Genomic DNA, 27,648 nt, shown 5'->3' with positions numbered 1-27,648 from the left:
AACAAATGCCATCATTATTATTATGATTATTAAAGAAGAAGAAGGACCTTTAGGGGAGGAGACCAGAGTCTAAGTGGAGTTTATCTGATCGCCAAGCAGTCACTGGGGTAGGTCACTGTCAAATCCATTTCTGGATCATTTTAGTTAAAATAATAATAATGTTGGCATTTGTTAAGCACTTACTATATGCGGAGCACCGTTCTAAGCGCTGGGGTAGATACAGGGTAATCAGGTTGTCCCATGTGAGGCTCACAGTCTTAATCCCCATTTTACAGATGAGGGAACAGAGGCCCAGAGAAGGTAAGTGACTTGCCCACAGTCACACAGCTGACAAGTGGCAGAGCCAGGATTCAAATCCATGACCTCTGACTCCCAAGCCATGGCCCTTTCCACTGAGCCACGCTGCTTAGAGTGACCAACTTTGGCTCAGGACTCAATCCACCATTATAGCACTGCTCCTGTGAGAAAACTAGCTCTGACCTAGAACTTCTTGACTTTTAAAATACAGTTTTCAGAAACTATTAGAGTTGTAAGTCTGAGGGCTTTCTACATTTATATATACATATATATCTTACTACTGGTTTTTATACAAGAAAACAAATTGAACAAATTCAATAATACACTTAGAGACACTTAGATTGTTTTTGCTTATTGAATCTGAAAGTTTATTGAGTCACTTTTAGAACCAAGGAAAAGTATCATGGAAGTTGCTTCGTAACAGATTTGGTCCTTATTCCCAGTTGGACTGTAACAAACTCAACACACTCTATTACACATTCCCGTCCTCTTTAAGCTGTTACCTGGCTCAATAAATGATATTTCCTTAAATTCCTCTATACTGGATTCAGTATTTGCACTTTAGGGCCAGAAACAATTATCTTAAAGGGTTGTAATGACTCCTTGGTCACGTGATGTATTTAATTTCTGAGGCAAGAGTGGGGATTCCTCAATCTAGGCGGAAAAGTGTCCTCTTGGATGGACCCAAACCCAAATATGGTGAACTACAGGTGAATATTCATGATAACCTTTGTGGTGAAGAGTTTTGCCTACTGCTTTTTGTTCTGTTTCCCCTCAAGGTAGTAATTTATTTGTCTTATGTAGAATTAGTTCTTTTTGCCTTTGGACACTGTTCCAGGTTTTTCTTTCTCTTTTTTCTTTGCTTTCTTGTCCTTGGTAGAGCCCTTCTTTCCTTTTTTAACTGATTTCTGCAAGTCTGCATAAGGTCCAAGTCCTTTCCTCACCATCAATCCACGCCACCAAGCCTGAATCTGTTAAGAAAACATGATAAGTATATGTATATAACGATGGCATTATTAAGTGTTTACATATGCCAAGCCCTGCGGTGGTCCTGTCTCTCCCCACTCCAGTCTATTCTTCATTCCGCTGCGCTGATCATCTTCCTACAGAACCGCTCTGGGCATGTCACTCCCCTCCTTAAAAACCTCCAGTGGTCGCCTATCAACCTCTGCATGAAACAAATACTCCTCACTCTTGGCTTCAGAGCTCTCCATCCCCTTGCCCCCTCCTACCTCACCTCCCTTCTCTCTTTCTCCTGCCCACCCCGCACATTCTGCTCCTCTGCCACTCACCTCCTCACGGTCCCTCGTTCTCGCCTGTCCCGCCGTCGACCCCTGGCCCACGTTCTACCTCTGTCCCGGAATGCCCTCCCTTCTCACCTCCACCAAACTGACTCTCTTCCCCTCTTCAAAGCCCTACTGAGACCTCACCTCCTCCAGGAGGCCTTCCCAGACTGAGCTCCCTCTTTTCCCTCTGCTCCCCCTCCACCCTCTGCTCCTCTCCCTTCCCCCTTCCCCTCCACTCAGCTGAGCCCCTTTCCCTCTGCTCCCCCCTGCTTCCCACCCCACCCCACCCTCTGCTCCTCCCAATCCCCTTTTCACCTCCCCTCTGCACTATGCTCACTTGTATATATTATTTATTGCCCTATTTATTTTGTTAATGAGGTGTACATCCCCTTGATTCTATTTATCGTGATGATGTTGTCTTGTTTTTGTTTCATTCTGTTTTGCTCTGCTGTCTGTCTCCCCCGATTAGACTGTGAGCCCTTCAATGGGCAGGGCTTGTCTCTATCTGTTGCTGAATTGTACATTCCAAGTGCTTAGTACAGTGCTCTGCACATAGTAAGTGCTCAATAAATACTATTGAATGAATGAATGGTTAGAAGTAAATCAGTTTGGATATAGCTCCTGTACCTTTTGAAATTCTCAGTCTAAGAGGAAGGGAGAATAGACATTTTATCCCTGTTTTACAAGTGAGGAAACTGAGGCCTGATATGTCACCTTAGGGAAATCATTAAACTATTCTATGCCTCAGTTTCCTCAACTGTCAAATGGGAATTGAATTCCTCCTATTTCCCTCCCTCCTACTTAGACCATGAGCCTAATGTGGGACAGGGACTGTGCCTGACCTGATTAACTTTTATTCATTCATTCATACATTCAATCACATTTATTGAGTGCTTACTGTGTGCAGAGCACTGTACTAAGCACTTGGGAGAGTACAACCCAACAGTAAACAGTCACGTTCCCTGATCACAACGAGCTTAGAGTCTAGAGTTGAGGAGACAGACATCAATAGAAATAAAATGACAGATATGTATATAAGTGCTGCGGGACTGGGTGGGCAGGGGGGAAGGGGAAGAGGAAGGGGGGACCAGGTCAGGGCTATGCAGAAGGGAGTGGGAGATGAGGAAAAGTGGGGCTTAATCTGAGAAGGCCTCTCGGAGGAGATGGGCCTTCGATAAGGCTTTGAAGCGGGGGAGAGTCATCTTCTCTCGGATTTGAGCGGGGAGGGAGTTCCAGGCCAGAGGCAGGACTTGGACTAGGGGTCGGGGGTGAGACAGATGAGATCAAGGTACAGTGAGAAGGTTCGCACCAGAGGAGCAAAGTGTAATTTCTGGGTTGTGGAAGGAGAGAAGTGAGATGAGGTAGGAGAGGTCAAGACGGTGGAGTGCTTTAAAGCCAATGGTGAGGAGCTTTTGTTTGAAGAGAGGGCGGATGAGCAGCCACTGGAGTTTTCTGAGGAGCGGGGGGACATGTCCTAAGTGCTTTTGTAGAAGAATGATCTGGGCAGCAGAGTGAAGTACGGACCGGAGTGGGGAGAGACAAGAGGTCAGCAAGGAGGCTGACGCAGCAATCGGGAGGCTGATGTAGTAATCCAGGAGGGATAGGATGAGTGATTGTATTAACGTGGTAACATTTTGGATGTTAAGCCCTTAACAAGTACTATTATTATTATTTTTATCATTACTACTATTACTAACATCAGCCTCCATACATTCATCCAGTAGTATTTATTGAGCGCTTACTACGTGCAGAGCACTGTACTAAGTGCTTGGAAAGTACAATTCAGCAACAGGTAGAGACGATCCCTGCCCAATGACGGACTCACAGTCTACACGCGGGAGACAGACGGCAAAGCAAAACAGAACAAAACAAAAACAAGACAACATCATCAAGATCAATAGAATCAAGGGGATTTATACCTCGTTAACAAAAGAAATAGGGTAATAAATAATATATACAAATGAGCACAGTGCTGAGAGGAGGAGAAGGGGGAAGAGCAGAGGGTGGGAGGGGATGGGAGGGGAGGGGGAGCAGAGGGAAAGGGGGGGTTCAGTCTGGGAGCCTCTACTTCATGCAGAAACTCCTGACCATCAGCCTTAAGGCACCCAATCATGAAAACCCCTCCCTATGTATCCTCATTCCTTTTCCACTCCAACGAAGCCCACATGCTTTGCTTGAAGCAGCGTGGCTCAGTGGAAAGAGCCCAGGCTTGGGAGGCCAGAGATCCTGTCTACTGCCTCTCTTGTACTTCCCAAACACTCTAGTACAGTGTTCTGCACAAAATAAGCAGTCAAAAAATACTATTGATTGATTAGTCACTCCTTAAATACTGACTATAATTTTGATGATGATGACGATGCTTCCCTCTGTTCCTTTCTCTCTCTCTCCCCCTTCCAACCGATCCAAATCAGAACCCTCATTTTCCCACCCAAACCCTGACCGACCTCCCCTAAACTTTTCCATCCCTGAAGACACCACCATTCTCCCTGCCTCACAAGCCTGTAACCTTAGGATTATCCTCGACCCATCTCTCTCATTTATTCATTCATTCATGAATGGGAAAGCAGCATAGCCTAGTGGATAAAGCACGAGCCTGGGAGTCAGAAGGACCTGGGTTCTAATTCCGGCTCTGCCACTTGTCTGCTTTGTGACTTTGGGCACTTCACTTAACTTTTCTATGCCTCAGTTGCCTCATCTGTAAAATGGGGATTAAGGCTGTGAACCTCATGTGGGACAGGGACTGTGTCCAACCCGATTTGTTTGTATCTACCCCAGTGCTTACTACAGTGCCTGGCACATAGTAAGTGCTTAACAGATACCATTATTATTATTATTGATTTGTTCATTCATTCATTCCATCAATCAAAGTACAAATTAACAAGGACTTTACAGTTTAGGCAGAGAGATAGACAATGACATAAATTATGGTTAAGTTCGTTCGTAAGTGCAGTGGGGCTGTGAGTGAGGTGAATATCAAGTGCTTCAAGGGTTCAAATCCAAGTACGAAGGTGATGCAGAAAGGAGAGGAAGTTGGGGGAAAGAGGGCTTCAGTGGGGAAGGTCTCTTAGAGGAGATTTGATTTTAATAAGGTTTGAATGTATGTAGAATGATGGTATGTCTCCAGGACAGAAGGAGGAAGTGGGCAAGGGGTTGGCAGCAAGATAGGCGAGATCGAAGATGCAGTGAATGAGTCGGTGTTAGAGGAGTGAAGTTTGTTGATTGGGTTGCAGCAGGAATTCGGCAAGGGGGTGAGCAGACTGAGTACTTAAGAACGGATGCAATCTTTCACTACACCCTGTCTGTTCACCTTCAGAATGCCAGCCAACTTCACTGAGCCCCACTCTCATCTCGCTCATCATCGACCGCTTGCTCACGCCCTCTCTCCTGCCTAGAACTCTCTCCCTTTTCTCATAAATCACTTTTCTCCCCATCTCTATCCAAATTGCTACCACGCTGACCAAAGCACTTGTTATACCATGTATTGACTACTGCATCAGTCTCCTCGCTGATCCAGCTGCTTCCAACCTCTCCCCTTTCCCTTCTATATTTCATTCTACTGCCTGAATCATTTTTCCCCCAAACCGTTCAGGCTACATCTCCCACCTCTTCGAAAACCTCAGATGGCTGCCCATCCATCTCCACATCAAACAGAAACTCTTTACTACCATCTTGTCTAGAGTGTAAACGTGTTCTAGGCAGGGCACGTGACTGTCAATTCCGTTGTACTTTCCCAAGTGCTTAGTTCAGTAAGCGCTTAGGAGGTACTTGATAAATGTTATTGATTGACTGATTGATTTAAGACACTCAAGACACCCCCTTCTTATTTCCCCTACTTCTCCGACTACAACTCAACCTATACATTCTGCTCCTCTAATGCCAACCTCCTCACTGTACCTCATTCTCTCTTTTTTGTAATGGTATCTGTTCAAGTACTTACTAGGTACCAGCAGATACTAAGCAGACAAAAGTAGATGAAAAAGGTAGATAAAAGATGCTCAGGTTGCATCCAGTCCCTCCTCCCACAAAGGGCTCACAGTCTTAATCTTAGAGAAGCAGCGTGGATGAATAATGTTGGTATTTGTTAAGCGCTTACTATGTGCAGAGCACTGTTCTAAGCGCTGGGGGAGATACAGGGTCATCAGGTTGTCCCACGTGAGGCTGAGGTAACTGAGGCACAGAGAAGTGAAGTGACTGGCCCACAGTCACCCAGCAGACAAGTGGCAGAGTCGGGATTCGAACCCATGACCTCTGACTCCCAAGCCCCGGCTCTTTCCACTGAGCCACGCTGCTTCTCTAGATGAGTGGCAAGAGCCCGAGCTCGGGAGTCAGAGGATGTGGGTTCTAATCCCGGCTCCGCCACTTGTCTGCTGTGTGACCGTGGGCAAGTCACTTCACTTCTCTGGGCCTCAGTTCTCTCATCTGTAAAATGGGGATTAAAAGTGTGAGCTCCACTTGGGACAACCTGATTAGCTCATATCTATCCCAGTGCTTAGAACAGTGCTTGGCACATTGTAAGCACTTAATAAATACCATGATGATGATGACTATTATTATTCCTTATTCTACAGGTGAGATAACTGAGACACAGAGAAGTTAAGTGACTTGCCCCAGGTCATACAGCCGACAAGTGTTGAGACCGGAATTAGAACCCAGGTCCTTCTCTTTCGGGGATGTCCACCCATACTATTTTACTGTACTCTGCAAAGTTGCTAGTACAGTGCTCTGCAGTCAGTGAGTGTTCAATAAATACCACGGATGAATTGGCTGATTGATTGATTGTACTTTTGGACTTTTTTTTGGCTGCTGGCTGTCTACAATATATTTGACTCAAATGCCTCCAGAGTTGGCATCTATCTGATGCCAACCATGCAAATTTACATAATAGTACAATCTAAAATAAGGACTCCACTAGTTTTAGCACACCTAAGCCTATGCCAGTCTCTGAAATAGAATAATGGCATATGGAAAAGCCCCGTCCTTTGATTTTGGAGATGTCCCAGGTTCAGTATGCCCAAGCTGTGAAGGTGTGCGTCTACTTGATTGTGCAAAGAAATTGCTCGCCAGAGGGGTGTTTTAATAAAAGGCCCTACCAGGAACCCTGATCCTGAGATGTGAAGCAGCATGGTGTAGCGGCTAGAACACCTAGAGGCCTGGGAGTCAGAAGGACATAGGTTCTAATCCCGCCTCCACCCCCCCGTGGGCTGTGTGACCTTAGGCAAGTCACTACACTTCTCTGTGCCTCGGCGAACTCATCTGTAAAGTGGGGATTGAGACTGTGAGCCCCATGTGGGACAGGGACCGTGTCCAACCCAATCTGCTTGTATCCACCCCAGTGCTTCGTACAGCGCCTGGCACATAGTAAGCACTTAAGAGAAACAGCGTGGCTCAGTGGAAAGAGCCCGGGCTTGGGAGTCAGAGGTCATGGGTTCTAATCCCGGCTCCACCACTTGTCAGCTGTGTGACCTTGGGCGAGTCACTTAACTTCTCTGTGCCTCAGTTACCTCATCTGTAAAATGAGGATGAAGACTGTGAGCCCTACATGGGACAACCTGATTACCTTGTATCTACCCCAGCGCTTAGAACAGTGCTTGGCACATAGTAAGCGTTTAATAATAATAATAATAATGTTGGTATTTGTTAAGCGCTTACTATGTGCCGAGCACTGTTCTAAGCGCTGGGGTAGACATAGGGGAATTAGGTTGTCCCACGTGGGGCTCACAGTCTTAATCCCCATTTTACAGATGAGGGAACTGAGGCACAGAGAAGTGAAGTGACTTGCCCACAGTCACACAGCCGACAAGTGGCAGAGCTGGGATTCGATAAAAACCAACATTATAATACCGCAATTATTATTATTTTTATGGTTGCGTGGTCCCTTCGGAAACAGCTGCTAAACGAGACAGGGTCTCTTTTCCAGAGTGGGTCAGTGGTATTAGAGGGATAGTCCTGTTAGCCCGGGGGCTGATAGGAACCGTAGATTTTATCAGAGTGGATGAGTGTGGTAGGTGAGACCAACGTATAAATGACCTCTGTAGACTGTACGCTCTACGTGGGCACGGATTGTGTCTACCAACTCTGCTGTATTTGTAGTCTCCAAAGTGCTTCGCGCAGTGTTCTGCATATAGTAAGCGCTCAGTTAATAGTATTGATAGATTGACTGATTGACGGTTTGAACAACTGGGCTATATTCTTGCTGCCATAATGGGATTGCAGAAGTAGACAGATGTATTTTCTCCACGCTACCCTATTACCTACAGTGTCTCAGTGGAGACCAGTGGCTTTTTTTTTTTTTATGAGGGGGTGGGAAAGGAGTTCCTTTGCTTTGATGATGGTATGTGGGAATCCCTGAGGTGAAATCTTTACAGGTGACAAAATTGGATTGCTGGATGATGGCTAAAGCTCCTCTCCGACTCCCCGGTCATTTGGGGTTCCCAAACAGTAGTAGTAGTTGCCGAATCATTTACTGAGCACCTACTTTGTGAAGCGCACTGTACTAGGTGCTACAGAAGTACAGAATAAAGAAGGGAAACGTTCCCTGATGTTAGGGAATTTACATTCTAATGAGATGGACATACGAACTATAGAAACATAAGTGAGTGTTCACTTATCATTTATCCCGTCCCGCCTCGATTACTGTTCATTCGATAGTATTTATTGAGCGCCTACTATGTGAAGAGCACTGTACTAAACGCTTGGAATGTACAAATCTGCAACAGATAGAGACAGTCCCTGCCCCGTGACGGGCTTACAGTCTAATCACAGTTCACACCTTATAGGAATTCTCCAGGCTACGACGCTGCAATGGGATAATGTTTTATGGAGGTTCTTTCCGACTCCGAAGCTGTCGCCCAATCGGAACGAGTCAGGCCCAAAAGCTGATCAGATGTAAGTTTCTGCCTCCTTGCTGACCGCTCAGCCTTCTGTGTCTCCCCACTCCCGTCCACACGTCACCCTGCTGCCTGGATCATTTTTCTACAGAAACGTTCGAGCCATGCTTCCCCACTCCTTAAGAACCTCCAGCCGTTGCCCATCCACCTGCATATCAAACCGAAACTCTTCACCATTGGCTTTAAAGCACCCGATCTCCTCGCCCCCGCCTACCTCACCTTGCTACTCTCCTACTCTCGAAGCCCATATACTTTGCGCCTCTAATGCTAACCTTCTCAATGTACCTTGATCTCATCGATCTTACCACTGACCTCTCGCCCACATCCTTGCTATTGTTCTTGTCCGTCTCCCCCGATTAGACTGTGCGCCCGTCAAAGAGCAGGGACTGTCTCTATCTGTTACCGATTTGTACATTCCAAGCGCTTAGTACAGTGCTCTGTACATAGTAAGCGCTCAATAAATACTATTGAATGAATGAATGAATGAATGGCCTGCAATGCTTTCCCTCCTCATATGCAACAGATAATTGCTCTCACCCCCTTCAAAGCCTTCATCTCCTCCAAGAGGCCTTCCCTGACTAAGCCCCACTTTTCTTCATCTCCCACTGCCTTCTTCATTGCCCTGACTTGCATCCCCCAACCCAGGCCCACAGCACTTATGGATATATCTATAATTTTTTTAATTTATATTAATACCTGTCTCCCCGTCTAGACTGTAAGCTCATTATGAATAGGGAAAGTATATTTTACTCTCCCAAGCACTTAATATGGTGTGCTACACACAGTAAGCACTCAATAAATACGACTGATTGTTCAGTGAAATACTCTTACATCCGCAAGCGTTGAGGATGGGAATAAGTACTTAAGTGCTCTAAGCGGTCTTTGGGTTGAAATCGTTGGGGCGCTGAGAATTCACTGGAGAAAGTTTGTTGGAGGAGGAGTTGGGTTGTGCGTCTTGAGCTCGATCCTGAAAATGCAATTTGGGATACTCGTTCTTACCTTTGTGGCCATACGGGTCTTATATCTCTTTTCTTGTAAATACTTCCATATGGTTGCGTTGTCCTGCCGACAGACCTCATTTGGAGGGTCTATCATAGGGTTGCCTCCTAAAAGGAGGACCTTCAACTTCTGTAGACTGTCCAGGTTCTCTGGAAGCTGAGACAACTGATTGTTTTGGAGAAATAATTTCTGCAAGCCTGATGACATGAAAAAGAACGTTTACTTAATCATCATCATACTTGTTAGCGCTTACTAGGTGCCAGGCACTGTACTAAGCGCTGGGATGCATACAAGCAAATCAGGTTGGACACAGTCCCTGTCCCATGCGGGGCTCACGGTCTCAATCTCCATTTTACAGACGAGGTCACTGAGGCCCAGAAGAGTGAAGTGACTTGCCCAAGGTTACACAGTAGACCAGTGGCGGAGCTGGGATAGAGAAGCAGAGTGGCTCAGTGGAAACAGCCCGGGCTGTGGAGTCTGAGGTCATGGGTTCGAATCCCGGCTCTGCCACCTGTCAGCTGTGTGACCTTGGGCAAGTCACTTCACTTCTCTGTGCCTTAGTTCCCTCATCTGTCAAAGGGGGATGAAGACTGTGAGCCTCAAGTGGGACAACCTGATTACCCTGTATCTACCCAGCGCTTAGCACAGTGCTCCGCACATAGTAAGCGCTTAACAAATACTAACACTATTATTATTATTATTATTAGAACCCATGTCCTACATGACGCCAAGGCTTTTATCACAGCCCATTCCTACTTGCATCTTTTATTCTAACTACTTTTAATGAACTATGGGCCTTTCTGATTTTCATCCCCTAACAGAAGACAACTGGCTAAATTAACTCATTTAGGCAGAGATTAGCCTTTTCTAAATAAAATCCAAGGAAAAAACTTTTTTTGCCAGATGAAAAACAAATAGATCAGGTGGGCTTTTTTCCTTCTTGGTAGATAAGAAACAAATTCCTTTCTTTTCAAGCTTCACTTGAGTTCCGGCCGTCTGGGTTTTTTATAAATAAGTGGGTGATGGAGTCTCACGCTGAGAATGACAAATGAGTTTTGAACCTCTTTGGGGGAATTGATTAGAGTACTAATTGGGTGGCACCACGCCACTCATACTTCATTCATTGATTCAATCGTGTTTATTGAGCGCTTACTGTGTGCAGAAAGAGCACGGGCTTAGGAGTCAGAGGTCATGGGTTCTAATCCCAGCTCCTCCACCTGTCAGCTGTGTGACTGTGGGCAAGTCACTTCACTTCTCGGTGCCTCAATTACCTCATCTGTAAAATGGGGATTAACTGTGAGCCTCACGTGGGGCAACCTGATGACCCTGTATCTACCCCAGTGTTTAGAACAGTGCTCTGCACATAGTAAGTGCTTAACAAACAACATTATTAGTAATTATTATTATATATCAAGCACTGTACTAAGTACTGTGGTAGACATAGGATAATCTCCCTATAAGTGCCCCTCTACACTGTAAGCTTGTTATGGCCAGGGAACATGACCTTTTATTCTCTTGTATTGCACTCTCCCAAGTGCTTAGAACAGTGCTCTGCACATAGTAAGTGCGCAATAAATGACATTGCTTGATTGATCATCGGGTGTCAAGTGCTGGCTCACGGTCTAGAAAGGAAGGAGAACAAATACTGAATCCTCATTTTTCCCCGAGATCACAGGGCAGGTAAGTGGCAGAGCCAGAATTTGAACCTGTGTCCTCTGACTCCCAGGGCTGTGTTCTTTCCATAACTCCTGTGTTCTAGGAGAACCAGTGGTCCAGGGAAGTTGGGAAATGTGAAATCACATTTCCACAGCATCTTTATCAATCAATCAAGTCAGTCAGTTTTGTGTGTCATTTTTTCCCAGTGCGCATGTCCTACCCTAATTGAGATTATTCCCTCCACCTTCCGCCCCACAGCACAAGGTGGCTTAGTGGATAGAGCAAGGGCTTGGAGTCAGAGGCTGTGGGTTCTAATCCCGGTTCTGCCACTGGTCTGCTGTGTGACCTTGGGCAAACCGCTTAACCTCTCTGGGCCACAGTAACCTCATCTGTAAAATGGGGATTAAGACTGTAAGTCCCACGTAGAACAACCTGATCACTTTCTATCTAACCCAGTGCTTAGAACAGTGCTTGGCACTTAGTAAACGCTTAACAAATACCATAGTTATCATCATTATTCTCTAAATGTTGTACCGGGGAGCCGAAATCTGGAAGGCTGTTGCTTTAATAGCCTCTGTGGCCTTTGCTGTCCATGTAGCCAGCTACTTTTCAGGATCTCCGCTGGGTCTGTCCACCTCACGCACCGCCCTATGTGATGCCAGTAATGGCGAGGCCCCAACGGGCAGATCTGACACTAGAACCCAGGTCTCCTGATTCCCAGGGAAATGCTCTTCCCACTGGACCAACGGCAGGGCTAAACGAATGGATAGGAAAACAATCGAGAACCAAAATACTCCAAATAGGACCCCACTGCCGGGGGAATGTGGGGCCTTGGGAAGAAAGGCGGGAGGATGAGGGGGAAACTTTTATGGTTCAAGTGTTTCTGGGGCAAATTCATCAAAATTAGATGGTTAAATGGATTGTGCTTCCTATTCTACACATCCTTAGGACCTCAATGCTTGGGGCAGAACAATGCAGTAATGATGCAGCACTATGCAAGAGGAGGCCTGTTTCTCTATGTTGTTGTTTTAGGTTTTGTTATTATTATCATGGTAATATCATCATATTATCATAAAAATGATGATGATGATAACAATAATACTAATAACTCTGGCATATGTTAAGCACTTACGCTGTGCCAAGTTCTATACTAAACACTGGGGTAAATACAAGATAATTAAGTTGGGTAGAGTCCTTTTTTTAAAAAAAAAGGCATTTGTTAAGGATTTACCGTGTGCCAGGCACTGTACTAAGCACTGGGGTAGATACAAGATAATCAGGTTGGACACGGTCCAGGTACATGACCCACATGGAGCTCACAGTTTTAATCCCCATCTTACAAAAAAGAGGGAACTGAAGCACAGAGAAGTTAAGAGACTTGCCTAAGGTCATACAGCAGACAAGTGACAGAGCTGGGGTTAGAAGCCAGGTCCTTCTAATTCCCGGGTGTGTGCTCTATCCATTAGGACACTCTGCTCCTTGTTGTTGAACATGAGCCTCCTGGTCTAAGTAGGAAGGAGAACAGGTATTAAGGTATTAAACCCCTGTTTTAAAATGAGGAAACTGAGGCACAGAGAAGTGAAGTGACTTCCCTGAGGTCTCACAGCAAGCAAGTGGCAGAGCTGGGATTAGAACCTAGGTCTTCTGACTCCCAGCCCCGTGATCTTTCCACCAGGCAATAATACTTCAAAAGTAATAATAATGTTGGTATTTGTTAAGCGCTTACTATGTGCACAGCACTGTTCTAAGCGCTGGGGTAGACACAGGGGAATCAGGTCGTCCCACGTGGGGCTCACAGTCTTAATCCCCATTTTACAGATGAGGTAACTGAGGCACAGAGAAGTTAAGTGACTTGCCCACAGTCACACAGCTGACAAGTGGCAGAGCTGGGATTTACCAGTGTGAGGTTGGTGTTTCGGAAGAGCTGTGTCTTTCTTCTCTCGATAGTATCTTATTTCTTCGTGCAAGTGAGAGGCCAGTTTCAGTGATGCTGAAATATTTCTCGAGGTGAAAGCTACCCGAGGGTCTCTAAGCCCCGTAAGGGGTGGGCTGATTTATTTCAGAAGTCCGGCATCTTAAAATAGTAGCAGGTAAGAATCCTACCGAGCCAGCAATTCAACTGTTCAGGACGGAAAGGCAGCAGATCAAATCTGCCAGATGATCCACAAGTAGACCTGTGTTTATTCACGTCTAGTCCCTTTGCTAGAATGAAGATGGATACCCTTGAAGGGAGTCTGGGAGTGGAGGATGGGTTGGGGGTGCAAAAGGAGGACAGAAGAAGTTATTTTTTTTTATTATGGTATTTATTAAGCGCTTACTATGTGCCGAGCACTGTTCTAAGCGCTGGGGTGGATACAAGGTAGTCGGGTCGTCCCACGTGGGGCTCACAGTTTTAATCCCCATTTTACAGATGAGGTAACTGAGGCACAGAGAAGTTAAGCGACTTAGAAGAATCCCTGAGAATTTAGGCAGGATTCTTCCCATGGCCTCCGCCTCAGAGATCTCACGGCTCTTAACTGGACAGGAAAACCAGAGTTAAGACCAAATTTTGGTGACAGGAAGTTTATGTAGGGCTGAAATAAGGTTGGGAGGATTTTTTAGATCCTTAACTGGAATCATTTGGCATTTTAAATGAAAATACCATTATGGGAATAAGCAACCTCTGGGGACTTAGAAAATTCCTCAAAATTCCTCAAAGTACAGCGTGCTTTATTTTTCTAAAACATTCCCGCATTCTCATCATATGACTGCCCGACATTCCCACGACAGGGAGGCAGATATTATTTCCCCCATCTCTAGCTGGGGAAGAACCGGCTGTACTCGATTCCCGGGCAGCAGTTACGTCGCATCGCCTCACGACAGCCTCCGAGCGAATGGAGCGTTATCATCAGCAAGGCTGAGGAAAGGGCAGTTCATTTGTTTCACTCTAACTGGTCCCCGCTCCTACGAGAAGCCTAATGTCGCCACTCCTGATCCCCCCACAACAAGAAGGTCACTGCCACTTTTGCAGGAAACATATCAGCCATGGCGGCGGCAACGACGCCGAGCCTGCGGGGACGTCTGGCGCGGCTGGGGAACCCGAGGAGGCCCGTGTTGAAGCCCAACAAGCCCCTCGTCTTAGGCACCCGAGCGGGGGAGCGGCGCCGGGAGTTGGGCGAGGCCACCTGCATCACGGAGATGTCGCTGACGATGGCGTGTTGGAGACATAACAAGTTCAGCGACTCGGTCTGTGCTAAAGAGATTCAGGTCTTCCGCGACTGTGCCGCCAAGACCGAGATGAGGGAACTGAGGCACAGGGAAGCGAAGTGACTTGCCCACAGTCACACAGCTGACAGACGGCAGAGCTGGGAGTCGAACTCATGACCCCTGACTCCGAAGCCCAGGCTCTTTTCCACTGAGCCACGCTGCTTCGGGGAGCCATCAAAGGGTGGCACATGTTACCCTCAGGGCCCTGCATTCATTCATTCGTATTTCTTGCATTCATAATAATAATTATGATTTTATTTTGTTTTATTTTGTTAAGGAGATGTACATCACCCTGATTCTATTTATTTGCTATCGTTTTAATGAGATGTTCTTCCCCTTGATTCCATTTATTGCCATTGTTCTTGTCTGTCCGTCTCCCCCGACTAGATCGTAAGCCCGTCAGAGGGCAGGGACCGTCTCTATCTGTTACCGTTTTGTACATTCCAAGCGCTTAGTACGGTGCTCTGCACATAGTAAGCGCTCAATAAATACTATTGAATGAATGAATATCTGGGCAGTGGAAATACGCCACAGTACACAAATGCAGTAGTGTAAAGGAGAAGCAGCGTAGCCTAGTGGAAAGATCGTGGGCCTGGGAGCCAGGTAACAATAACAATAATAACAATAATAATAATAATAATGATGATGATGGTGTTTGTTAAGCACTTATTATGAGCCGGGGCTTTTTCCACGAAGCCACGCTGCTTCTCATTAAAATGATGATGGCATTCGTTAAGCGTTTTCTCTGTGCTGAGCACTGTTCTAAGCGCTGGGGTAGATACAGGGAAATCAGGTTGTCCCACGTGGGGCTCGCAGTCTTAATCCCCATTCTGTAGATGAGGCAACTGAGGCACAGAGAAGGCAAGTGACTTGCCCAAAGTCACACAGCTGATCAATGGCAGATCTGGGATTAGAAGCCACGACCCCTGACTCCCAAGTCTGTGCTCACAATTAGATAATACTAATCTATTATCATTACTACTACTACTAATAATAAAATGCACTATATTGTGGGACAGAGGAGCAAAGGAAGATGTGTCACCTTGTGCTTGACATATGGCATCTGGAAGCTGTTTAAGAAGGTTGTTGTGACAATCGAGTATTTCTAAGTTGTTCAACGAACCCAAGGCCGCCGGCAGGTATTCGAGATGATTGTTCTCGACGTACAGCTCTTTTAAATTCTGAAATGAGACAAAATGGCAAAACTTTCAAGGAACCCAAGGCCTCTGGTGGATATTCACGATTACTGTTTTCTATGTCCGGTTCTTTTTAATTCAGATATGGGAAAAAATGGTAACATTTTTCAGACTGAAGCCATCTTCCTCAGCTTGAAGAATGAATAATCACTCCAAGAAGTTTTCCTGCAAGGCCCCAGGGCAAAGTAGAGTCACTAGGCTGACTGCACCGTCAGGCTACAAGCAACCTGACTTAATGGAAAGAGGTAACTCTTTCTGGCTTGGAAGTCAGGGGATGTGGGTTCTAATCCTGGCTCTGTCACACGTCTGCTCTGTAACCTTGGGCAAATCACTTAACTTCTCTGGGACTCATTTACCTCATCTGTAAAAATAAGGGATTAAGACCGTGAGCCCCACGTGGGGCAAGGACTCTGTCCAACCTGATTACCTTGCATTTACCCCAGCACTTAGAACAGTGCTTGGCATATAGTAAGCACTTAATAAATACCACAGTTATTATTATTTTTATCATTATTACTAGAACCACCTAGGAGGGTGAGTCCCAACACTGCGAAAAGGGAAGGGTGTCAGGCTTCTAGGACCCTCCACACACACCTCCTGCCCCGCCCCCATCCACATACCAGTATCTGTCTACAGAATCCCAGTGAAGGGAAGGATGGAGATGTTAACAGCTCTATTTAGAATGTGCATGGACAACCTGGAAAATTCTGTCCAAAGTCTCCCGCTTTTTCCTCAATGGAGGGTTTGGGTGCCTGCAGTATATGGAATTATTTTCCCAGAGCCACATTTCATTGATTTTCCAGACGTAGCTAAAATGGCAACTCAACTATGCTCAATTTTAGACCACAGACAATCATTATAAATCAATTAGCAGATTTAGTTTTTATTTTCATTAACAATTACAGTTACATTTGTTAATCTAGGACAGGCCTGTCAAGATCATTCATGTGGAAGGGCTCTTTATGTGGATATATAGTTGTATGATGGCCACTCTTTTAAAAAGATGCAAATTACTAGTCAATGCTCTGTAATATTATCAGCAACCTAATACATTATTTTGATGAAACAGAACTAAGGGAAATGAAATTACCGAATGAAACTCTATTAATATTATGCTGTCGCTATATCAGTGTGTGGGGCTTCCTCGGGAGGCGGCGTGGGCTAATGGGACTGGGAGTCGGAAGGCGCGGGTTCTATTCTCAGATCTGCAGCTGGCCCGATGTGTGACCTTGGGTGAGTCACTTAACTTCTCTCTGCCTCAGTTTCCTCATCTGTAAAATGGGCATAAGATACCTTCTCTCCGTACACTTTAGCTTGTGAATCTAATGAGGGACAAAAGGCTGGGCCTAATCCGATAACCACATATCTACCTTCGGCACAATACTTGACACATAAGAAGCATTTACTAAACACTATCAGTTCCATCACTGATGGGTTAAGAGAGTAAGACAGTGGGATGGCAGGGACAGTGACAGACACATGGAGAGAGGAAGAGACAGTCAGACATAACGACCGATCAGTGGTATTTATTGAGCAAGATAGTGGGATGATGGAGAGAGGAGGAGACAGTCACATAGCAATCCATCAATTGTATTTATTTATCAAGACAGTGGGATGACAGAAACGGTGATAGGCAGAGATATGGAGAGAGGAGGAGAAAGTCACATAGCAATCGATCAATCGTATTTATTGATCAAGACAGCGGGATGACAGAAACAGTGATAGGCAGAGATATGGAGAGAGGAGGGGATGGTCACACCTAGCAATCAATACTGAGCACTTACTGTGTGCAGAGCACTGTACTAAGCTCTTGGGGAAGTGCAATACAACAATACACAGACATTTTCCCTGCCCACAAGGAATTTACAGTCCAGAGGGGGAGACAGACATGAATATACATAAATTAAAGATATGTACGGAAGCGCTTCGGGGCTGAGGGTGGAATGAATAGCAGGTGCCCATGGCGTACAGGTCCAAGGGCACAGATGATGAAAGAGAGGCGCAAAGCACAGAGACAAAGAGAGAGACACAGATGGAGAGAGGCAAAAGTGAGAGAGAAAGAAATAATGAAATGCAGAGACAAGGCAAAAAGACAGATACCTAGAGAAACAGAGGGGGTGGCAGATACTTAGAGAGATAAACAAAAGGCACAGAGAAAGAGATCCACCCAAATGGCTACCACATTAATCCAAGCACTTTCATTCAATCATATTTATAAAACGTTTACTTTGTACAGAGCACTGTACTAAGCACTTGGAAAGTATAATTCAACAACAAAGAGAGACAATCCCTGCCCACAATGGGCTCACAGTCTAGAAGTGGGGAGACAGGCATCAAAACAAGGAAACAGGCATCAGTAGCATCAATATAAATAATTATAATTATAATAACAATGTTGGTATTTGTTAAGTGCTTACTATGTGCAGAGCACTGTTCTAAGCACTGGGGTAGACACAGGGGAATCGGGTTGTCCCACGTGGGGCTCACAGTCTTCATCCCCGTTTTACAGATGAGGTAACTGAGGCACAGAGAAGTTAAGTGACTTGCCCACAGTCACACAGCTGACAAGAGGCAGAGCCGGGACTCGAACCCATGACCTCTGTCTCCCAAGCCTGGGCTCTTTCCACTGAGCCACGCTGCTTCTCCAATTATAGATACATATACACACGGAAAGGGAGCGGCACGAAGCCATCCTGCCCATTCCTCAGAAACATGCAGCAGATGCCCCCCCGCAGCACTGCCAAACGCTCCACTCGTCGAGCTGATGAATGCCAGTGAAAATTGCCAACATTTCCTTCCACCTGGGCAAACACTAGCCACCTATCCTATTCCGCCTTGACTACTGCATCCGCCTCTTCCAGTCTAGACTTCATTCATTCATTTATTCATTCAATAGTATTTATTGAGCACTTACTGTGTGCTGACCGCTGTACTAAGTGCTTGGAAAGTACAGTTCAGCAACAGAGGCAATCCCTGCCCAACAACGGGCTCACCGGGCTAGAAAGGGGAACTCTGCTGCCCGGGTCATTTTCCCACAAAACCATCCAGCCCGTTTTTCTCCACTCCTCAGGAAACTCCAGGGCAAAAATACAGTCGACCGACTGCCCGATTAGCAGGAGCTACGAAGGTTCAGAGAAACACACACGTTCTCGCTCTTTCTCTATCTCTTCTCTATCACTTTCACCCAGATGATCTTCCCCTTGGACACCAGCTGCATAAAGCAAGACAGAGCCCACCTGGGCCCAAGCTTCTCCTGCCTCTTCGGGAGACGGCTCCTTTTTCCTGCGCTGAGCTGGAGGATGGCCTTTTTCTCCGGAATTTCTGTCAGGGGAGACTGCTGGCAGAGTAGCCCCTGGAGCCCTGGGAAGTCTGGACATCAGCCAGCAAACCCTCCAACTCCAAGTAGCTGCAAGAAGCCTCTGGCCGACAGAGGCAGGGGACGGGGACTTCATTTTTTATGCATTTAATCATTTGTGGTATTAAGTGCTTACTATGTGCCAGGCACTGTTCTAAATGCCGGGGTAGATAAAAGATAATCACATCAGATACAGTTCCTGCCCCACTTGGGGCTCACAGAAGTAGGAGGGAGAACAAGTACTGAATCCCAATTTTACAGTTGAAGAAACTGAGGCCCAGAGAAATTAAATGACTTGTCCAAGGTTAAAGAGGTGGGCCACAAACAAGAAGGACCATTTGACCCTGAATAGTGAACTACAGGAGGAATGAATAGGTCATTCTATCACTTTTTTATGGCATTCGTTAAATGCTTACTATGTTCCAGGCACTGTACTAAGCACTTGGGATAGAAGCTAACTACGTTGGACTCGATTCCTGTCCCACGTGGGACTCACGGTCTTAATCCCCATTTTATAGATGAGGTAACTGAGCCGCAGAGAAGTGAAGTGGCTTGCCCATGGTCACACAGCAGAGAAGTGGTGGGACGGGGATTAGAACTCAGGCCCTCCAACTCCCAGGCCCATGCTCTATCCACTGGGCAACGCTGCTTCTCACTTCCAGCATTGCTATAAAATTTTCCTACCTGCAGTTTTTTGATGCTTTCTGGGAGAGCTGTCAGTTTGATTCCTTGATCTTGTCCAAGGTATAATTTCTCCAGGGATTGAAGAAGTAAGACTTCTTCTGGAAAGGCAGTGAATTCATTTCCAGTTAAACCAAGGCTCTTCAATTTTGAAAGAGAGGCCACCTCTGGAGGTAACTGGAGATGTAAAAAACAAAAAAAAAAGCATTGCACAGGGTCAAAGTTGGTGAAAGAATCAGGAAGTAAATTGAGCTTTAGGTTGTGACAAAGTATACTATTCCAGTCTGTAAAACTAGTTTTTTCTTTGTTGATTATTCTTCCAAAATTGATGGAGAATATTGGTGATGGGAGTGGCAATTTTTTATGGTATCTGTTAGGCGCTTATATTATGTCGAACACTGTTCTAAACACTGGGGTAGATAGAAGTTGATTAGGTTGGACACAGTTCCCGTCCCACACAGGGCTCACGGTAAGTAGGAGGAAGAGTAGGGAACAATTTGATATCGATTTTGTTGTATAATATTCTCCCCATTGCTAGTGGATAAAGCATGGGCCTGCATTCAGAGGCACGTAATAAGCACTCAATAAATTCCATCGTTTGATTAGTCAACTGATCTTGGGATCTTGGAATTAGGAAATAAGGAAACCTGAATGTTATTTCTAATTCTTCTAAACCTTTTCATCACACTCCCAGCCTCGATATCTTCCCCGTCCTACAAAGGTTACAGTCTTGGCCTCATTTTTCACATCTTTCTCTCTTCCACCTCCCACACCAAGTCTGTCTTTATTGTTCTGCTGAACCTTCCGCTATAACGAAGCAGCGCGGTGTGGTGGATGGAGCGTAGGCCCGGGAGTCGGAAGGTCATGGATTCTAATCCCGGCTCTGCTACTCGTCTGCTGGGAGACCTTGGGAAAGTCACTTTGCTTCTCTGGGCCTCAGTTGCCTCATCTGTAAAATGGGGATTGAGACTACAAGCCCCATGTGGGACAGGGACTGTGTCGAACCGGTATGTTTGTACCACCCCAGCGCTTAGTACAGTGCCTAGCAAATAGTAAGTGCTTAACAAATACCATCATTATTCTATCTTGATTCTATTTATTGCTATTGTTCTTGAATGTCCGTCTCCCCCGATTAGACCGTAAGCCCGTCAAAGGGCAGGGACTGTCTCTATCTGTTACCGATCTGTACATTCCAAGCGCTTAGTACAGTGCTCTGCACATAGTAAGCGCTCCATAAATACTATTGAATGGATGAATTATATAATAGCTCATGGACTCACCTCTTCCTCTCCACTCTAACAATCACTAACCTCTTCATCTGCCTTAATAATAATTATGGTATTTGTTAAGCGCTACTATATGCAGAGCACTGTTCTAAGCGCTGGGGTAGATGCAGGGTAATCAGATTGTCCCATGTGGGGCTCGCATTTTTTTTTCTCATCTCCTTCTTACTCATCTCCCTGCTTGTAGTCCCTTTTTTGTGGTACTTGTTAAGCGCTTACTATGTGTCAAGCACTGTTCAAGTGCTGTTGGTAGATACAAGTTAATCAGGTCAGGCACAGTCCCTGCCCCGTGTGGGACTCACAGTCTAAGTAGGAGGGAGAACAGGTATTGACTCTCCATTTTACAGTTGAGGAAAGAGAGGCACAGAGAAGTTAAGTGATTGCCCAAGGTCACACAGCAGGCGAGTGGATTAGAATCCATGACCTTCCGACTCCCGGACCTACTCTCCATCCACCACACCGCGCTGCTTCGTTACATCAGAAGGTTCAGCAGAACCATAAAGACAGACTGGGTGTGGGAGGTGGAAGAGAGAGAGGTGTGAAAAACGAGGCAAGTGGCAGAGCCGGGATTCGAAATTAGGTCCTCTGACGCCCAGGCCTGGGCACTTTCCACTAGGCCACGCTGCGTTACAGCTCTGCGTATCGACTCTTCAAAGGGCCCATCGGAGCTCATCTCTCCTCTTCTCGAAAATCTCCAGGGTCTCCACATTGCTCTTTGCATAAAACATAAGCCTTTGACTAGCCCATCATATATTAGCCTCTCAACAAGCAAAACTCCTAACCATTCCTTGCGCCCAAATCTTTTCCAATCCACCGCTCGTCATGCTTTTCCTGTTGCCTCCATCTTCCGTTTCACCACCCTGCATCCCTCCCCACCTCCGACTCCTTCCAGAACCTTAAGAGAGCCAGTTCCATGAGTTTATGTATAAATCCCCAAATTATCCGGCCTAGGCTTCCACATCTCTACCCCCTATTATAATGTATTTACTCATGTTTATCATTTATGTCGATTTTCAAGTTCTTTAACTACTGTATAGGAATCCTTTTACATCAGCTCGTCTTCCCTGATAATAATAATAACGTCGGTATTTGTTAAGCGCTTACTATGTGCAGAGCACTGTTCTAAGCGTTGGGGGAGATAGAGGGTAATCATGCTGTCCCACGTGAGGCTCACAGTCTTAATCCCCATTTTACAGATGAGGGAACCGAGGCCCAGAGAAGTTAAATGACTTTCCCGCCGTCACACAGCTGACAGATGGCGGAGCCGGGATTCGAACCCATGACCTCTGACTCCCAACCCCGGGCTCTTTCCAGTGAGCCACGCTGCTTCTCTATTAGACTGTACACTTCTTGAGAGAAGGGATCACACCTTATACTTCCGTATGCTCTGCAAACAATCGATCAGTGGTATTTATTGAGCAGAGCACTATCCGAAGCATTTGGGAGAGTACAGTTCAATAATAATAAAAATTATGGTACTTATTAAGCACTCACTATGTTCCAAGCACTGTCCTAAGCACTGGGGTAGACACAAGTAAATCAAATTGGACACAGTTCAAATCCCACATGAGGTTCACAATCTTAATCCTCATTTTTTACAGATGAGGGAACTGAGGCACCGAGAAGTTCGGTGACTCGCCCGAGGTCACACAGCAGACAGGTGGAGGAGCTGGGATTAGAACCCATGACCTTTTGACTCCCAGGCCTGTGCTCCATCCACTACACCACAAGCAGCGTGGCTCAGAGGAAAGAGCACGGGTTTAGGAGTCAGAGGTCATGGGTTCTAATACCAGCTCTGGCACTTGTCAGCTGTGTGACTTTGGGCAAGTCACTTCCCTTTTCGGTGCCTCAGTTCCCTCATCTGTAAAATAGGGATGAAGACTGTGAGCCCCACGTGGGACAACCTGATTACCTTGTATCTACCCCAGCGTTTAGAACAGTGCTCGGCATATAGTAGGTGCTTAACGAATACCAACATCATCATCATCATCATTTTCCTCATGTTTTAAACTGGAATAACATTTATTTATGCTTCTCATTTAAGAATGGATAAAGCTCGACTCATGGAGAAGCAGCGTGGCTCAGTGGAAAGAGCCCAGGTTTGGGAGTCAGAGGTCATGGGTTCGAATCACAGCTCCGCTGTTTGTCCGCTGTATGACTTTGGGCAAGTCACTTCACTTCTCTGTGCCTCGGTTACCTCAACTGTAAAATGGGGATGAAGACTGTGAGCTCCATGTGGGACAACCTGATCACCTTGTATCCCCCCGAGCGATTAGAACAATGTTTTGCACATAGTAAGCGCTTAACAAATACCAGCATTATTATGTGGTACCACTTCCACTGATGCTGCCTTCACTCCCTGCCCCTTTGATCACCGCTTTCTTTCTTTCTTTCGACAAGGTCCAGTGTCATAATATCCCTCTCTACAGGCTTTTAACTCCGGTAATTTTACCTTAAGCTAAACCTAGAGTGAAAAAATTAGCAGTGGAAGTCATTTCACTTCTCTGTGCCTCACTGACCTCATCTATAAAAGGGGGATTAAGTCTGTGAGCCCCACGTGGGACAACCTGATGACCTTGAATCTGCCCCAGCACTTAGAACAGTGCTTGGCACATAGTAAGCGCTTAACAAATACCATCATTATTATTATTATTGCAAGCAAATCGGTGTGGACACAGTCCCTGTCCCACGTGGGTCTCACTGTCTTCATCCCCATTTTCCAGATGAGGTAACTGAGGCACAGAGAAGTGAAGTGACTTGCCCAAAGTCACTCAGCTGACTTGGCTTGTAAAACTGGGAGCCCCAGGTTGGACAACCTGATAACCTTGTATCTATCCCAGCACTTAGGAACAGTGCTTGGCACATAATAGGCGTTTAACCAATAACATCATTATTATTATTATTATTCTCAATTCAACAGCCACCTATCAATGCACTTAGGTATTTATACCGATCCCTAGCATATATGTCCATATGTATATTTAATGTGATTTATCTTGATATTTATCCCGGACTATTCCCTGGTTCCAGACCCTATCTTACTCATGCATTTCCTGCTGTACCCTCTATTTATGGAAATTGTCACCTTGGGCAAGTCACTTAACTTCTCTGTGCCTCGTTACCTTAGTCTGTAAAATGAGCGTTAATGCTGTGAGCCCCACGTGGGACATGGACGGCGTCCATCCCGCTTAGCTTGCATCTACCCCAACGCTTACTACGGTGCCTGGCACATAGTGAGCGCTTAACAAATACCATAAAAGAAAGAATGGACCAAGGTTGTTCAACAGATCAACAGGAGAAATTTAAAGGGATAGGCAGCACTTTACGTATTAAAATGATCTTGAAGAAGTAAATCAGTACCTGGCATATTTTATTGTCATCCAGTGACAATATTTCCAGATTTTTCAAAACACAGATCTCCTCGGGAAAACAATCAAAAACATTCTGACTTAAATCTAAAAACCTAACACTTGTCAGTCTTTTAAAAGAACGACGTAAAGTTCTCAAGCCGTTGTTGTTCATGTAGAGAAGCTGAAGTGATGTCCACTTGCAAACCTGACGGGGCATTTTTTCCAAATAGTTACCCGAAAGTCCAACTTCAGTCATCTCTGTAAGCTCCTGGAAATTCTGAGGAAGGCTACGGAGGCAATTGTACGAAACGTCAAGCACTGTCATTTTCTTACAGTGAGATACCGAGTCAGGAACTGATAGCAAGTGGTTAGAAGCCATAAAGAATTTCATCAATCTGGTCAGGGATCCAATGTCTTCAGGGATAGCGTTGATTCGGTTCTGTTCCAAATCTATGATTTCCAAGTTGAAAAGCAAACAGAGATCACGGGGGAAGCTCTCAAATTTATTGTTCTGCAGATAGATCTCTTTTAGCTGGGTGTGATTCACTATTTCCTTGGGCAGGAAGCTTAGGTTATTGAATGACAAGCCCAGCAGCTCCAGGTGATGGAGGTTTTTACAGATCTGAGCTGGCAACTCATCCAAGCTTACCTTATAGAGCCTGAGCTCTCGGAGGGCTCGAAACTGGCTGATGACGTGTAGCGAACTGCTGTTAAGTGGATTGCTGCTCAGATCCAGACACAGCAGATTTCTCAGTTCTCCGAGCTCTTCGCAAAGGGCCTCTATGTTGTTATCATTCAAGTAGAGAACTTTCACATTTTTGAGATGGCAAATGTCTGTTGAAATGGTTTCAATCAGATTCTTTTCCAAATGTACTTCTTCTAATTCTTTCATTTCTAAAATCTGTGATGGAATAGCGGTGAGCTGCCGATTTGCAAAATCTATAAAAAGGGTCCTGTCGGCGGCCAAGTCCAGTGGTGTGTCTTTCTTCTCCGATTCTTCACTGTTTGGAATTTTCTGTGGAAGTTGCAATTGATCTTTCACGCTGGAGAACTTGCCTGCGTCTTTCGACGGACCCGCCAACATTCTGTCGGTGGGATGATAAGCCCCAATTATCCAATATCCTTAAGGCCATTTGAAGAAGAGAAAATGAGTCACCTTCCTACTGGCAGAAAAACTTCAAGTTAGATCAACTGAATGAAATCCTAGAAACACAAAATGTCACAGAATTCGATTTGTGAGACTAGTAGATTGTTCAAGTCCTTCTTGTACCTTTTCTCCACCCCTTTTTCCTTCTAACAGAGGCATATTGGTGATAATAATAATGGTATTTGTTAAGTGTTCATTCTGTGGAAACCACTGAGGCACAGTGTGACTCAACGGAACGACTACGGGGCTGGGAGTCAGAGGACCTGGGTCTAATCCTACTCTGCTCCTGGGCAAGTCACTTCATTTCTCTGTGCCTGTTCCCTAACCTGTAAAATGGGGATTAAGACTGTGGGCCCCATATGGGATATGGATTGTATCCAACCTGATTAGTTTGTATCCACCCCAGCACTTAGTGCGGTGCCTGGAATATAGCAAATACTTAAAAAACACCATTTTAAAAAAAAGCACTGATGTTGATCCCATCTAGAAAAGCAGATGGGGCACAAACCTAGTCCCACAAGGGGCTCACAGACTAAGCAGCATGGTTCAGTGGAAAGAGCCCGGGCTTGGGAGTCAGAGGACATGGGTTCGAATCCCGGCTCTGCCACTTGTTAGCTGTGTGACTGTGGGCAAGTCACTTCACTGTGCCTCATTTACCTCATCTCCTAAATGGGGATTAAGACTGTGAGCCTCACGTGGGACAACCTGATGGATTACCCTGTATCTACCCCATTGCTTAGAACAGTGCTCTGCACATAGTAAGTGCTTAACAAATACCAACAAAATTATTAAGCGGGCAGAAAAGCAGGTACTTGATCCCCAGTTTATAGCTATGGAAACTGAAGCAGAGTGTTAAGTTTTTTGCCCAAAGACAGGCAACCTGAAAATGTTTCTTGTTATGGTTCTTACTAAGTGCTTACTATATGCCAAGCACTATTCTAAACACCGGGGTAGATACAAGTTAATCGGGTTGGACACGGTCCCCGTCCCACATGGGGCTCACACTCTTAATCCCCATTTTACAGATGAGGTAATTGAGGCCCAGAGAAGTTAAGTCACGGAGCAGATATGTGGGATTAGAACCCTGGTCCTCCTAACTCCCAGGCCCATGCTCTAGCCACTAAAATGGTGGATAGGCAGGGATTAAAAGTTACGTCTTCTGACCCCCGTCCTGTGTTCTTCCCGATAGGCCACACTGTTTCTCTTATTTATTGTTATTCATCGTTAGTTGGAGTTGTTAAATGTAACCTAAATTTGGGTACGTGCTGTGAGGTCCAGCTTGCCCTCTGCAATCCTGGATTGTCAGATTGGGACTCCTAATACCAATAACAATGGTATTTGTTAAGTGTTTACTATATGTCAGGCACTGTACTAAGCACTGGGGTGAATACGAGCAAATCGGGTTGGACATCGTCCCTGTCCCACGTCGGGCTCCCAGTCTTACTCCCCATTTTACAGATGAGGGAACTGAGGCCCAGAGAAGTGAAGTGACTTGCCCAAAGTCACGGCGCAGACGAGTGGCGGAGTTGGGATTATTCATTCATTCAATAGTATTTATTGAGCGCTTACTATGTGCAGAGCACTGTACTAAGCCCTTGGAATGTACAATTCGGCAACAGATAGAGACCATCCCGGCCCAGTGACGGCTCACAGTCTAAGCGGGGGAGACGGACGGACAAAAACAAGACAACGTAATCACGATAGATAGAATCAAAGGGACGTACACCTCATTAGCAAAATAAATAGGGTAATAAAAATATATTCAAATGAGCACAGTGCTGGGGGGAGGAGAAGGGAGAGGGGGAGGAGCAGAGGGAAAGGGGCTTAGCTAAGGGGAGGTGAAGGGGGGAAGGGAGAGTAGCAGAGGGCGGAGGGGGAGCGGAGAGGGAGCAGAGGGAAAAGGGGTAGCTCAGTCCGGGAAGGCCTCTTGGAGGAGGTGAGTCCTCAGTAGGGATTAGAACCCACGACCTTCTGATTCCCAGGCCCGTTTGCTATCCACTGGGCCACGCTGCTTTTCACGAGTAAGGGAGCAGCAGGAAGATTAGGGGAGTGTGAGCAGTGGGATCTCAAACCTGCTACTGCTCAGACACTAGGCCGGTCCTCATCTCGGGAGAGGGGAGGGCGTCCGCAGGGCATCTGCAGGGAGCTGGGGAGACGCCTCGCCCTCCCCCGGGCCTCTGGATCCCCGGCCCCCAGCTCCCCAGCGCAGGCCTGCACGTGTTAGAGAGGTCTTCGCGCTGGAACCCGGGGTGCACCCAAGAGGGA

The 27,648-nt window shown here is 45.9% G+C and overlaps 1 protein-coding gene across 3 annotated transcripts; it reads right to left on the bottom strand.

Annotated features, from left to right (window-relative positions):
- Positions 1 to 638: 638 nt before the first annotated feature.
- Positions 639 to 27,553, bottom strand: LRRIQ4 (leucine rich repeats and IQ motif containing 4). Of its 3 annotated transcripts, none has more exons than XM_029075818.2 (6): positions 27,456 to 27,553; positions 24,247 to 25,396; positions 19,607 to 19,780; positions 15,414 to 15,552; positions 9,470 to 9,666; positions 639 to 1,268 (listed from the first exon to the last, which is right to left on the bottom strand). In XM_029075818.2, exons 2-6 carry the CDS (start codon positions 25,318 to 25,320, stop codon positions 1,104 to 1,106), a joined length of 1,749 nt encoding a protein of 582 aa, XP_028931651.1. In that variant the 5' UTR covers positions 25,321 to 25,396; positions 27,456 to 27,553; the 3' UTR covers positions 639 to 1,103. The 3 variants fall into 3 exon arrangements, with proteins under 3 accessions (XP_028931651.1, XP_028931656.1, XP_028931663.1); XM_029075823.2 differs by having other exon boundaries at positions 24,247 to 25,399; positions 27,456 to 27,546; XM_029075830.2 differs by having other exon boundaries at positions 24,247 to 25,321; positions 27,456 to 27,546.
- Positions 27,554 to 27,648: the final 95 nt, after the last annotated feature.

The sequence above is a fragment of the Ornithorhynchus anatinus genome, chromosome 1 (genome assembly GCF_004115215.2).
Source record: "Ornithorhynchus anatinus isolate Pmale09 chromosome 1, mOrnAna1.pri.v4, whole genome shotgun sequence".
Taxonomy (NCBI): domain Eukaryota; kingdom Metazoa; phylum Chordata; class Mammalia; order Monotremata; family Ornithorhynchidae; genus Ornithorhynchus; species Ornithorhynchus anatinus.
This window is presented reverse-complemented; position numbering and strand designations above follow the sequence as displayed.

What these genes read in the sequence shown, in the direction of transcription:
- LRRIQ4 (XM_029075818.2), bottom strand. Translation starts at nt 25,320, where the DNA reads ATGTTGGCGGGTCCGTCGAAAGACGCAGGCAAGTTCTCCAGCGTGAAA. An exon ending in ATGACAATAAAATATGCCAG is followed by an intron (nt 19,781 to 24,246) that starts GTACTGATTTAC and finishes TTACATCTCCAG; the next exon opens with TTACCTCCAGAGGTGGCCTC. An exon ending in TGCCATATGTCAAGCACAAG is followed by an intron (nt 9,667 to 15,413) that starts GTGACACATCTT and finishes TCATGTCATCAG; the next exon opens with GCTTGCAGAAATTATTTCTC.